The 14,063-nt window shown below is 40.9% G+C and overlaps 1 protein-coding gene across 2 annotated transcripts in view; it reads left to right on the forward strand.

Annotated features, from left to right (window-relative positions):
- MGAM (maltase-glucoamylase) overlaps positions 1-14,063 on the forward strand; it is a 186,717-nt gene that overhangs the window by 121,983 nt on the left and 50,671 nt on the right. The window contains exons 15-23 of one of the 2 annotated variants that reach the window (XM_070514919.1): positions 1,115-1,232; positions 6,340-6,511; positions 7,056-7,172; positions 9,618-9,772; positions 9,919-10,003; positions 10,951-11,007; positions 11,507-11,631; positions 12,484-12,572; positions 13,363-13,412. In XM_070514919.1, the coding sequence (XP_070371020.1) occupies positions 1,115-1,232; positions 6,340-6,511; positions 7,056-7,172; positions 9,618-9,772; positions 9,919-10,003; positions 10,951-11,007; positions 11,507-11,631; positions 12,484-12,572; positions 13,363-13,412 (968 nt within the window). The remainder of the gene's footprint in view (positions 1-1,114; positions 1,233-6,339; positions 6,512-7,055; positions 7,173-9,617; positions 9,773-9,918; positions 10,004-10,950; positions 11,008-11,506; positions 11,632-12,483; positions 12,573-13,362; positions 13,413-14,063) is intronic. The other variant, XM_070514933.1, reaches the window with a different exon arrangement.

Genomic DNA, 14,063 nt, shown 5'->3' on the forward strand with positions numbered 1-14,063 from the left:
TGTAGATCAGATTATCACATTTCCCTTTTAATCTCTTAATCTTCTTCTTAGCCAAATGTAAGGTTTTTTTTCTACAGAAAACAGCAATTCTATCACCTTCGGTCTGCTTCTGGCAAGCACCCTACTCCCTACCTCCCAGCATTGCATTTACTTATTTGTGATCAGCCGCTGTGCCTCATAGCTGGTCTACTTCTCACTTTTTCAGGATTGGACGGTACATGTTAGCATAATAAAGATTTAGATATATTACTTTTGACCCTGGGAAAATATTAGTGTCCTTTCTTATCATTGAAGTGGCTGTGAACCTCATTCCACAAAGTGAGCTGTGCCAGAAATGTAATTTTCTTTATGTTTTATAATTCAACTTAATTTCTGATACCAAACCCTGATTCTGTTGGGTTGGTGGGAAAAACTCAACCTCAATGTTTCCTGGTTTCACCGCTGTCTGGAGTTGTGCCTCATACTGAGATCCTACGTACCAGCAAGGCTTCATGAAAGAGGGCACGTATGGCCCCCCGGTTGTTGGTCTATAAGGAGAAGAACAAGATTGCAGGCCACAAAGTGGAAAATATTGAGTATTTTGGGCATGCGAATGGGAAAATACAGTAACTAGGGTGATGTCTAGAGGCACGATCTGAGTTCTTATTCACGAAACCATCCAAATGTCATATCTCATTTTTTTAAAAAAGTGTGACTGGGGTGTGAATGCCTGTAAGATGAGTGAAAATGTTCCCTTTTCACTGCCCTCATATCTGTTCCTTATACAACTCATTCCTCTTGATTAAATGTATGTAGATAAATGTGTGTACTTTATGTTTAGTCTCAGATCAACTCTCCATTGCTCTGAGCTTATTTCTCACTTGCTTCCACTCAGTGCCACTCTTTGGGAGCTCAAGGGAATGCAAATTAATTTTAATGATCTATCTCAGAGAGGGGCTTAGTGTAGGCCCCAGGTAGGAAGTAGCATTTAAGAAATAATTTAAAATCTGGAAAGGATTTTATCAGGTAGAGATTGGTGGGGACAGTGTGGTAACCAGGAAGCAAACGATTGGGTGGTTATTTTGTTAGAGTTGGTTGACAGGGAAGTGCCTCACTGATGGATATTTCCCCACAGGAGTCCTGGACCACTTCCTTTTTGCAAGAACCCTCTGCATGGACACGGTGTTTCACTCGGGCCTTCACTATGATGTCCACAGCTTGTATGGCTACTCCATGGCAAGAGCCACAGACTCGTAAGCCTGGTTTTCCTCCAATCCCAGATTGGGGAGGTGGGAAGTGGAGGGTTTCTCTTGTCTTCCATAAGTATGTTTTTCGAATATTTTTTGTGTTTATAGGGATATAGAAGCTCAGACTTTATGGGCTGTTTAAGAGGCCTTCTCATATAACCCCTTGGTTTCTGTGCATAATTATTTTTGATTGTGTTGTGACCAAGGGACTTCATTATTTCAAGGATGCTAGTAGGCAATAATGTCCAAGGTATTTAGAACCCCCAAGCTGGCCCTTGTTTGGGTCCTATTACCGACTATGTCAGGGTCACCACACTAGGGTTACTTGATTTAGCAAATAAAAATACAAGACGCCCAGTTAAATCTAAGCTGGTTGTATTTCTACTAAAAATTATTCACTGTTTATATGAAATTTAAATTTACCTGAGTGTCCTGTATTTACCTGGCAATGCTACGCCACACCCTCTTGGCTTCCCTCCCCACTGCCTGCTCCAGTCTCCCTCTCAATTTTCCCCTTTGCCCTGAGACACACACACACCACCATCACTACCACTTATTGTGAAAGTCTGACAAAGGCACAGATGCCTCTTGCGAAGTATTCAGTCCTTTTCATACCTTGTCACATGGAATTTGCTGATGACTTTGTAAATTAAGAACTAGCTCCCTGCAAACTCCCCTTGCCAAGTTCCTTCCTTGGAAGGTGGCAAAGTACAATCATTATCCCTAAGAGAGCAAGAAATTCGGGGCTAAGCTTAAGAAGATTTTAGTTCTAGATTTGCAAAACTGATGGGGAAACTAAAGTATTCAAAGAGTTGTCAGAGTTCCTCCAGTGGCTCAGAAAGGAATGTCCTAGTCTTCTCTGTGTATTTCCTTTTGTTTTGGTGTTTCGAGAACTCTGTTATGGGGATCAGGGGCAGGGAGGCTTTGATGTGCTTACGGGGTGTTTTTCAATCCTTCTCTTACCTGGCTTCTCAACGTACTTGATGTCATTGCCCAGTCCTCTGAAACTCGGCTCTTGGTTCTCAAGATACCCCTCTGTCCTGCTCTCTGTCCAGCTGTCCTTTCTCAACCTCTGTATCTGGATCTTTTTCATCTACTCTCTCACTAGTGATCAGTTGTGGAGTCAATCTTCAGGATCCTTCTCTTTTCATTCTATGTCAACACGTAGGTAATTTATCCTTTCTCATGGTTTTAATGCAGCTTGTTCAGATGATTTTTAAAATCTTTAATTCTATCTTAGGTTTTCCCCTGATTTTCAGACCCAGATATCCAAAACTACCATCTGACCTTCTTGACTTGGATGTCTTATTGCACCTCCAATTCCATTTACCTTACTCTGTTGCCTGTTTCTGCCCAGCCTCCACACTCTGGCTAATCATCTTGGAAACCGTTAAATTCCCCATCTTGGTTGGTAGCAACACCATCCCTATCTCCCAGACTCCCAGGTGAGAAACTTGCTATCTTCCTTGAGTTCTTTCTTTCTTTTTTTTTAAAGATTGGCACCTGAGCTAACATCTGTTGCCAATCTTCTTTTTTTTCTTCTTCTTCTTCTCCCCAAAGCCCCCCAGTACACAGCTGTATATTCTAATTGTAGGGCCTTCTGGCTGTGCTATGTGGCTCACTGCCTCAGCATGGCCTGATGAGTGGTGCCATGTCTGTGCCCAGGATCTGAACCAGCAAAACCCTGGGCCGCCGATGCAGAGTGTGGACTTAACCACTCGGCCACAGGGCTGGCCCCTGAGTTCTTTCTGTCTGTCATACTCCCACACGCAATCAGTCTTCAATCCTTTTGATTCTAAAATATTTCTATAACTATCTCTTTTCTTCTCTCGTTGACACTTCTTAATTAATGTCATCATCATCGCTCACATACAGCATTACTCTAGTCCTATTCCATTCTCTCTGATTTTAGCTTTATCTCCCACTAACCTATCCTCTACCCTTGCTACTCAAAGTGTGGTCCAAAGACCAGCAATATTAGCTGCACCCAGAAATGTATCAGAAATGCATCATCTTGGGCCTAACCCCAGATCTTGGGACTCAAAATTGGCATTTTAACAAGATCCCCAGGGATATTGAATGTATGTTAAATTTCAAAGAGCACTGCTCTATACTGTTGTCAAAGTGATCTTTCTGAATCACAGGTCTGCTCATTTCTCTCCCCAGTGTAAAATTATTTATGGCCTGGTATTTTCTATAGAATAAAATCCAATCACCTTAGCAAAACCTATAAGGTACTTCATAACCTAACCCTTTCTTAGTATTTTTCTTTTATCTTTTCCACTCTTCATATTTTATGCTCTGGTAATGCATGACTGCTCATTGTCCCCAAATCAAAATGCTACCTCATTCTTTCACATCTTTGCCTGTGCTGTTCTTCCTGCATTAAATGGTCTTCCGTGCCTTGTCCATGCTGCAAACATACACTTATCTTTAAAACCTCACCTCAGATGTTAATTCTGGAAAACTTCCTGACAGTTCTAAGAAAAGATTATTTCCTCTTTTTCTGGGCTACCTTTGTTCATATTGCAGTATGCTTAATACGCAGACATCTTGTATTGTAATTTTTAGATATTAATATTTTTTTCTTGCTAGACCATAAGTTCCTTGAGGGCAAAGTCACCACTGTATCCTTAGCCTGAGGAATAGCGTGTGTACTAAAGACATGTTTGTTGAATAAGTGCCTGGCCTGAGAAACAGAAGAAAGGCGGGCCAGGCCCATAGGGGACCTGATGGAGTAGAGGCAGAGGCTGTGCCTACTTTGTTCTCCAGCACCATTTTGTCCTCCTGACTTTGCATTATTCTGGATTTTCCAGGTGAGAGAGAGTCCTTGTCCAGTGAACACCAAAGTTTTTATTTCAATAAAAGAAAATCTTCAAGAAGAAGGCTGTATATATATTTCTGATTTTATCTTCTCCTCTCTGACTTCTTTCTCACTGTATCTTTCCTAGGAAATAAACTAGATGAATAAGAATCAATTTCCTCATCTTTGAAATGAGAGAAGTGGATTGATGTTTCCTATGGTTCCTTCCTGTTCTGATCTATTTAGACTCCTGGATGCTTCAGTCTAAGAATGGAAGGTCGGAGGGAGAGTACATAAGTGGCCAGGGTGAGAATGAAAGTGTAAGGAAGGGCAGAGAGATGGAAAGAGAATTTCAAATTGCTTTATTGCTAGTGTATCCATGTGATAAAAGTGCTATAAAATCATCATGGGGTTGGTTAATATATTCTAATAGTTATGATTAATAGTTAAAAGGTTCCCTTGACTGAGAAAGTAGTAGGTGTCTTTCTAACTTCTCTGGGTTAGGCAGAATGGCCTATGTTCCCGGAGAACAGTGGAGATAAGTGGAACTTCGTCTTTGGGCATGAGGCAGAGTTGGTTAAAAAACAGATAAGATTTTCTTTCAGTGGGATCTGGGCATCAAGAAAACTTAAGTCATAGGTCTTATGAATATTTGGCTCAACCTTAGCTGGAAGTATGGTTTGGGGACAGTTGTTAGTGGTCTACTCAGAAAATGAAATTCACCTCCCTCTAGGCTGAAAGCAGGAGACTAGATCCTCTCAGAGATCAGGACCTGACCATAAATAGGACCAACCTGAGAAATGGAAAGAGAAACTAAAGGATTTCTGAATAAGATGTTACCTCTAAGACAGAAAAAAGCAGACTGTTATCTAATCTGTATTACCTAAATGGCCTGCTTCTAGATAAACTGTAAGCTCAGATAACTTTATCGCTCTTTCAGTTTCTCTCTGTATAACCTGAACATGTTTCTTTCATGACTGATGAGTGCAGGGTGCATGCAATAAAGCCTCTAGCCAGTGGTTATAGAGGTAAAGTATTAACTAGTCTCTATCAAAGGAGAAATGAGGATAGGAGTTGAAGAGTTAGTCCTCTCCTCCAGCCTACCCCTGCTTTTTGGTCATTAAATCATCATAAGGGAGCCCTTGACTTTCTTAAACCAGTCTTCTATTTCCCTTTTGCCATTATAAGTCATTCTGTGTTTATAGACTCCGTATATTCTTAGGAATATGAAGTGGGAAGCACTGGTGGTTGTGATAGTGTGTGTGAGGAATTGCTTGGTGCCCAGTGGTACACTTGTCCCAGGCTCTGTATTGGAAGGAAAGACAGAAGACCTTGCTTGCAAAGAGCTAGCAGCAATTGCGGCTCAGGTATTACCATCCTGTAGCTGTTTTATTGTTTGATTTTGGAACACTAAAAGAAGTAGTGAACTGTTTAGCATGGAAGGAGAAGGAGGAAGAGGCATTTCAGTGAAGTGCCTATGCAAAAGAGTGTTCAGAGTAAAAGCTAGAAATAGCCTACGTCTAACTATATGTTATCCTATCCCATGCCTCCTCATGCTGAAGTAATTATCATTCTGAATTCTGTGCTTTTAATTCCTTTGCTTTTGTTTCTACGTAGTTTTATTTGATATGTACTACTTTATATGTAACACGGGAAAATAATATTTTAGCTATTTTTAACTTTACAAAGAGTTTCGTATGTCCCATTTTGAGGCTAACGCATTTCAATTAATATTATTTTGTATAGATTAAGATTTCCTAACATTGGGAATTGCTAATAATAGGTTCTGAAGGTTCAGAGGAGCCCAGGTGCATGGATCCCAGCTGGTGTACAAACTCTCCTCTTAGGCGAGCAGTGGACATTGGGTTCTAACCTGAGTTGGTGTTGTGCTAAACAGGATTATGAATAGATAGCCAGGCAAGGAACCAAGGGATACTGGAAAAAGTTTGTCTAAGGGAGAAGATGGGTCCAAGAACCCCAAGCATGATTCCAATGTTTTGTCGACCTAAAAGGGCCTGAGCACAACCAGATCCAACAAGATGGAGAAAACATAATCAAGATGATGGGGGCCTAAAGAAATTCCTTGGGGGGCTGAACTGTAGAAGTTTGTAGTGTCTCACGTGAGGTCTGAAACTTGATACAGAAATGAGAAAGAAACTCTTAAGAATGCTAAACTAGTTTGTCCCCCTGGTTCATGATACCTTGATGTTTTTTCTGAGTTTGATTGGAAAGCCCATTGCTGTCCTTGTTATAGTGAATCCTAGACATTCACAGCTCAAGTCACAATCAATTGACTGTATTCCTTTTCAGGGCCATGGAGAATGTCTTCCCCAATAAAAGGAACTTCATTTTATCCCGTTCTACTTTTGCTGGATCTGGCAAATTTGTTGCTCATTGGTTGGGGGACAATGCAGCCACATGGGATGATCTCCGATGGTCCATCCCCAGTATCCTTGAGTTCAACCTATTTGGCATCCCCCTGGTGAGTTTCACTCTCAACCAAGGGACTTTTACTCTTTGTCTTTTGACATTCTTTCTATCACCAGTCTTTGAGGGTATCTGAAATCCAAGGAGCATATATCTCACTGTGATGGGTATTGGAAAAATCAATTTTTATGTGTAGCATGAGCTGCCTTGTGAAGATAGGATGGGAAAACTTTACCATTGGGTTGTCATCCATGGACTCTCTGAAGTTAGGAAGGAGACACCATGAGTAAAATGTATTGGTATCACAGAAAAATTCCATCAGCAGAGCATCAGTGGATAGCGAAGTATGAAATTGGGAACTGAATATTGAGGAGGAGCCCTTGATAAAACAATCACTTTTCCTCTCATTTGTCAACCCATCATGCACACTGGCTTCCTTCTTCCATTTGGCTAGGGACTTGCCCTGAAAGCCTGGCACTTCTTTAACCATGGAATAATGGGAATAAGAGATTCTTTTTTTCCCTTATCATGTGGGTACACAGTCAATGCTTTCTCCTCTCTCACCGGCCACTGTGCTTGTATGTGTGTTAACTCTCCAGGTAGGTGCCAACATCTGTGGTTATAGAGAAGATGTCTCAGAAGAACTCTGCAGAAGGTGGATGCAGCTTGGAGCATTTTATCCACTATCAAGGAATCATAATGGGCCTGACTTCAGGGTAAGACCCCCAAGAGTAGTGATGGAAACTTTTTGGCTTATCTAATCTACTTGGTCTCAAGGAGGAGTTGAAGAAAATCCCACAGGTTGGCCCTAAGTGCAGGAGCAGAATAGATAAATCTTGGCTCATAAGCCTAAAAAGCAGGGTGTCAGGGTGAGGGTTTGTGGGAAGGAGTACATATATAATTGAATGGTTTTATTTTTGGAAACTCACTAACAAAGGTGAGAAAGATTGTTAAAGTGTCTATGGTGCTGCTATCACTTCTGTTTCCACCTTATATTAGATGGGACAATTGGAGGACAGTGGTGTTTCACTTCAATTAATAAAAGGGAAACCACCCCTAGATGTGGGAGAACAAGAAGGAAGGATTCAGGCAGGGGCAGGTCAGTGATCTGAAATTTTTTTCACTTTGTTGCAACATTCTATCTTTCTATGAATGGTTTAGGAGAGCGTCCCCCACTGCTTCTCATGACCCATCCTGTCTTTATCCTCTTCTATCCAAACCATGTTTTTGATGAGCAAGTATATAGAAGTGGATTCAAGTCTCTCTTAAGGGGATATTTCGTGATGGCAGGAGCAAGTAGGGTAGGATGCTCTTTCTTTTAATGAAGTTATCTGCAACTGAAATGTTTCAAGTTGAGCAGTTTAGATCCTAATAGGCTCATTAAAATAACTTACTGATGATCATTTTAGACCCAGTTCTTGACTTTGTCCAGTGACATGTCTCTAACCCGGGAAAGATTCACGCCCAAATCTTCAAAGTATTTTTTTTCCCTGGGCTCTCCTAACCATTTGTGATCTACAGGGAGATGAACTATTTCTGAACCTCAAAGCAGGTGTCTGGAAGCAGGTAGGGCAGGCGCTCTTCCGGAAGTGATGGCCTGGAAGGGCTTATGAAGATGAGAGCATTCACATCACTAAGGCTGCTAGGATATAGTGCTTGTTTTCCTTTCCTCTCAACTAGCGCTGCCAACAGAAAGAGAATGAGAGCCAGACATGTAAGTTTAAATGTAAATTTAAAAAGTAAAAAGAAGAGCAATTATGTTTAATATATTTTATGTAACTATTATATCCATGACATTATCATTTCAACCTGTGTTTAATGCAACATTTTATTAATGAGGTATTTTATATTCTTTTTCTACTAAGTCTTCAAAATTCAGTGTGCATTTTATACTTACAGTACATTTCAATTTGGGTGCTAAATTTTTAGCAGTTGAAGAAAAATGTTATTGTACCAAAACAATGAAGTTACATTTAATGGAAAAAATATTTTACATTGATTCAATGTTTAGGTTTATAATTAAATTAACTAAAATCAAAATTAAAAGTTCAGTTCCTCAGTCTTCCTAACCGCATCTCAAGTGTTTAATAGCCCTATGTAGCACGTGGCCACCATAGTGGATAGTGTAACTCTAGGCTTTCTCACTTAGAGATTAGAGTGATTGAGGCTGTGGAGTGCTATTTTCTTTGGTATTTGGCCTCAGGGTTTTCATGAGCCCTACACTGACGGCGTGGAGTGGTCTCATGGAGTAGTTCTTTTTGGAGGGGGGAAATAGGCATGTTAGGGAACAAAAGAAAGGAAAACAGTCAGATAATTTTCTCTAAAATTCAGTCCCAATAACACAGTACAGGATGACAAGTCTAAATGTGGCATGCATATCTTTCACACCTTTCAAATTATGAGGAAAATGAACAAAACGAGTGCCCATCACTGATGGAAAATTTTTGTTTCTGCATCCTAGGAAAATTAGATTTCCCTTTGGAAGAATTTTTTCTTTGCTTTTGAATAAAATCTGCTAAAAATTGTTTTCATGATTTCTTCGTACATTGTATGTTGAAGAACAAATGGAAGTCACTGTCTTTGGGATAGAGAAAATAAAACAAATTTTGATGGTGAAAACATTAAAGGCAAAACTAGACAAATTTTAAAATTACAAATTAATAAAAGTGCATGGAAAAGAAAAGATGGATTGCAGATCATGGTGGTAGGCAATGTGGCTTAAGGTAATGGGTTTCAAAATTCTTTTTTAAGCGTGCAACTTATTATCATGATTATTTCCCAAATGAAGTGTTATGAGAAACCTCTCTATATAAAACAAATTGGAGCAGCTCTGGAGGGAGCAAGGCCCACTATAGCCCCTTTATCTCCATGGCAACCTCTGTGGGCTTCTTCATCACCCCGAGGCTACCATAGACTGGCATCAGAAGACATGCCAAGTTTAAACTCTGCCACTTGGTTGCAATTTTACATTGCGAAAGTCATGTAATCTTTGATATTGCTTTCTCATCTATAAAATCAAGGAGCAAGACCAAGATGCTTTCGGTTCTGGAAATGCTTTGATGTCCTCCAAGTTGGAGAATATGGCTACTTTCATTGAGAAAGCTTCTGATCAGAAGGGAACTTTAAAAATATGGTGGAAATATTTAGTGATTTCCTTCTAGGACCAGGATCCTGCAGCCTTTGGTGAAAACTCTCAGCTGTTGAATTCCTCCAGACACTATCTGAACATCCGGTACACCCTGCTGCCTTATCTCTACAGCCTCTTCTACCGCGCTCATACCCTGGGGGAGACTGTAGCAAGGCCCCTTGTTCATGAGTGAGTTTCCTGACCCTCAAAGACTCCCTTTCAGATCATAATTTCACTTCCCTTTTTAGTACAAACAAGGTTAGTTAGGACCTTGTTGCCATATAAGGTGCTGTTGTCCTATATTGGAAGCTTCACCTCCTTTCTCTGTTTTCCAGGTTCTACCAGGACCCAGCTACATGGGAGGTGCACGAGCAGTTCTTATGGGGGCCTGGACTCCTCATCACGCCTGTTCTATATGAAGTGTGTTTATAATCTGAACAATGGGGTGGAATATCACGCTTGACCTCTTGGCTCTACAGCTGAATAAGCTGGATCCTGAGTATTTCTGGCTGCATTTAAATATAAATGTGAATATAAATGATAGAGAGGTCATGAAAGTTTGGAAATTAGAAAAATAGTAATTCTTGGTCCCACTGCCCCATCAAGCAAAACAATTTCCATTTCGCAAAATTACCTTAAATCCTGTGTCTGTAAGCACATGGCCATGGCATCAACAGGGGCTTTAAATGCCTCCCTGAGTTTGGACTGGTCATCTGTCTGTATTTCCCTTTGACCGGAGGGTGTGTGCTACTGAGGGTGGGTTGGGAAAAGAGAGGAGGTGGGGAGGAGACAAGGGAGGGAAAGAGGAGTGCTGCGCAAGGAGAGGGTATTTCCCTGGAGGTCACGTATGAAAGACCACAAGTACTCTACGTGAGTGTGATTTGGGGCAGGGGTGAGTGAGCAAGTGTGGGGGAGAAATCAGGATTATGCTGATCAATGTGTAAACATGAAAGATTGCCAATGTAGTCATGTCAAAGGGCCTTGGAGCTGGCGTTTTAGCCACACCATCTCTTGGCAGCTCCTGCTAATCAGCAAGTGGTCCTCCTGGAAGCCACTCCTGAGGACCTGGCTAGCTGGGCCTCCTCTCACGTGATAGATTACACAAGTAACTCAGTGAATGAATTTTCTCTGCTTCTCTTAGGAAGTTCAGGAGCCTCAAAGCAAAACAAGCAATTTCTAGGTACAGTTCTGCTTGGGGTAAACTGCCCAGCCTTTCTGAGTACTGTGTCTGTACTTTTACTTGCAGAATGGGATGATCCCAACTATCTCTCAGGAATGTTCAGACAAGCTCATGCAACCACACATTGAGGTGTTTTGTAAACTGTAGAGGGAAATGCTAATGTTGCTCATTTTTGCTATTTCCATAGGGTGTGACCCAAGTGAAAGCATACATACCTGATGCCATCTGGTATAACTATGAGACGGTAAGTAAGTGAGACAGCTCAGCTTGGCTCAGAGGCCAGCCTTACCAGAGGGCAATTCTAAGACTGCTGTTTTGGGAGCTGGGGTAGGATAATAGTACAAGGCTTTACGTTTAGTTCATTGTGTGACTTTTCTGTGAGGAAGGCCTTTCCAAATGTATAATGAAATAATTTGAGTAACTGAGGTAGGTTTATGGGGATTTTCATTATAGCAACCTGGCTGCTATGCAGCTGTCAGGACTAGTAATTAGCACTAGGCTGTGATAACCTAGAGAATTAAAGCCCAGCTGTGGAATCATGGCATGGTGTAATATAAAGAAACAGGGCAGATTGGAGTCTCAGCTCTGCTCACTACCACTTAAGTGCCTTGGACAAATCACTTTAGTTTTGGGGGTCTCCGTTTTTCTCTTCTTTAAAATGTGGCAGCTGAACTAGATGATCTCCAAGGTCCCTCCTGGCCTGAACAGCCTATTCTCTGATCTGTTTTCTTTTTGTTGGTTAGGGAGTAGCCATCCAATGGAGGAAACAATTGGTGGAGATGCTACTGTCAGATGAAAAGATAGGACTTCACCTTCGAGGGGGCTACATATTTCCCACCCAGCAGCCAAACACAACCACAGAGAACAGGTAAGCTCCTCGCTCTTCCAAGGTGTGACTCCTTTGGTGCTCTAAGGGGCAGAGCATTGAGGGAGAGGCAAATAAGGACCAAAAGTGGGTAAACAACTGGAAAACATCTCTTGTCACTAATCTTCCTCCCCTCCTTTCAAGGTCAGCCCTAAATTGATATCTTAGTCCTCTTTTAGAGGGAGGTAAGTGTAGCCTCAATTCTGTTACATTTCCATAGTCTTTCACTTTGAATTGAATTAGATTATAAGAATAATAAAACTAATCACTCATCAGGATTTCTTTATGGCCGGAAATTGTCCTCGAGAAGATTCCTTTAGACATGAGAGAATTCAAGTTAATCGGAGATAAGGGTTATCATGTGAAAGTCAACAAAGCTTCAAGGTGAAGAGCCAGAAAGTTTGGGTTCAAGCCCCAGCTCTACTGCGTACCAGATGTACTATCATGGGCAATTTACTATCTGTGTTTCTGCTAATCATTTGTAAACTGGGGATGATGGTAATTTGACTTTAGAGTTATTATAAGGGTTAAAGAAAATAATATAAATGATTTAATGTATATATAACACGGAGAAGAGTGCCTGGCACATGGTAAGCACTCAATAAGTGCAAATAGTATTATCACAAACCCAGTTTTCAGCAGGAGCTGCCTCCTTTACTATTCCTCTTATGCTCATTCACTACTGGCCTCCACTGTCTACCCACACCCAGCTGCCGTGGTGCCATACAAGGTCAATATCTACTCAGCGTCTGGGACAGATTCTGAGATTATCTGTCCCTTGGGCATGCGGGGGACTGGTTTAACATAGTTCTATCTATTCTTCGTTCTCTGAAGCTGAGCATTGCTCTTTTACAGTCGGAAGAATTCCCTTGGACTCATTATTGCTTTGGACTATAAGAGAGAAGCAAAGGGGGAACTCTACTGGGATGATGGTGTATCTAAAGGTAGACTTACTTATGGTCCCATCCCTGTGATCTTGGTGCAAATTAGTCATTGCAGGCTGCCCGATATGTCACTGACTCTATTATCACTGATGGTTAGAATCACTTGATTCTGAAAGTTGAGTCAGCCAAGGAAAGTGCATTAAAATAGACCTCAAATGAGCAACTTATGTTATCGACTCTATCAAAGCAACAGACGTTATTGGATTTAGTTTAATTATTCTTTTCTGTGGGTATCATTATTAATATCAAATAATATATTTTGTTAATAGATTTTTAAAATACTGCTTTGATTACTGTTGAGGGGAAGTAGCTAATTTGCATAGTGTGTTTTTCCACTGTAATGTTTCAATATAAATACCTCACATAAGGTTATGATCTGTGATTACATAAAACTCCTGCCCTGCATAGAATTAGCATTTATTAACATTTATTGGCTCTTAATCATTGCTCTGTATGCAGGGGATGTAAAGATGAATAAGACATAGACATTGCCCTTGAGGAATTCCTGGTCTAGCAAGCTAGATGCAGTGTGCATGTGGATAATTACAAATTCAAGTCAAAATGTTTTAAATCCCCACGGAATTGTACCACAAAGTGCCATGGGAGTTCAGAGGAGGAAGCAGTCACTGTGGGTTGAAGTGGTCCAGGAAACTTCCATGAAGTTTGACAAAAATGGGTTAGAACTTGGGGGAGCGGAATCAGATGGCAGAGGTGTTCCAGGTGAAGAGGAGCCATCATTGCTCAGCTCCTCTGCTTCCTATGGTAACGGATTCTCCTCTTTCTCTTTCAGATGCTGTCACTGAAAAGAATTATATTTTGTATGATTTTTCCGTCACCTCGGTAAGTACTGTTTTTGAGGAACGCACAGTGTTTGTTCTTTTCTATGATTGCTTTTCAAGTTTCTGATTTGCTATAGATACTTGGCCATGTGGAATTGGCACAGTGCCAGACTGTGATGGTCTCAGAATGGATTAAAGTTAAAATTTTAATCTGCATTAGATACATAATCCTATAAAAAATCGGTATGAGTTCAACGAAGAACTTGTTTTTTTCTAGAAAAAAAAAACTCATTGCCTTAGAGTTTTAGGTATTGAGTCCTGGCTTCTAAGATGTGTCCTTATCTGAGGGCACACAGGTGTGTCTGGTATGTAGGGTGTGGTGTGTGCGGGTGGTAAGTGGTGCAATGTCTTTTTGAGGTTCTTCTGTAATGACCTTTCTTTCCAGCCCCAAAAACCTAGCCTTTGACACAGGTATTGAGTGACAGTTTTGAGGGATTGGAAGATACAGAACACCACTTGCCTCATCTCTGTTTCTCAAGGAGGCTAACAGGAAGAAAGGCAGTAAGGCTAGCAGAGGATGGGAGAAGTCTAATTTGGTTTTCTCAGAAGTCTGGTTGTGCATGGGCAGAGATTTCTTTTGTGGAGATCTCTCCCCTTTATTTATCCTTCTTTTTGAAAAATTCATACTGCTTTTAAAATTATACCTTTTATT

Source organism: Equus asinus, chromosome 1, assembly GCF_041296235.1.
Source record: "Equus asinus isolate D_3611 breed Donkey chromosome 1, EquAss-T2T_v2, whole genome shotgun sequence".
Lineage (NCBI taxonomy): Eukaryota > Metazoa > Chordata > Mammalia > Perissodactyla > Equidae > Equus > Equus asinus.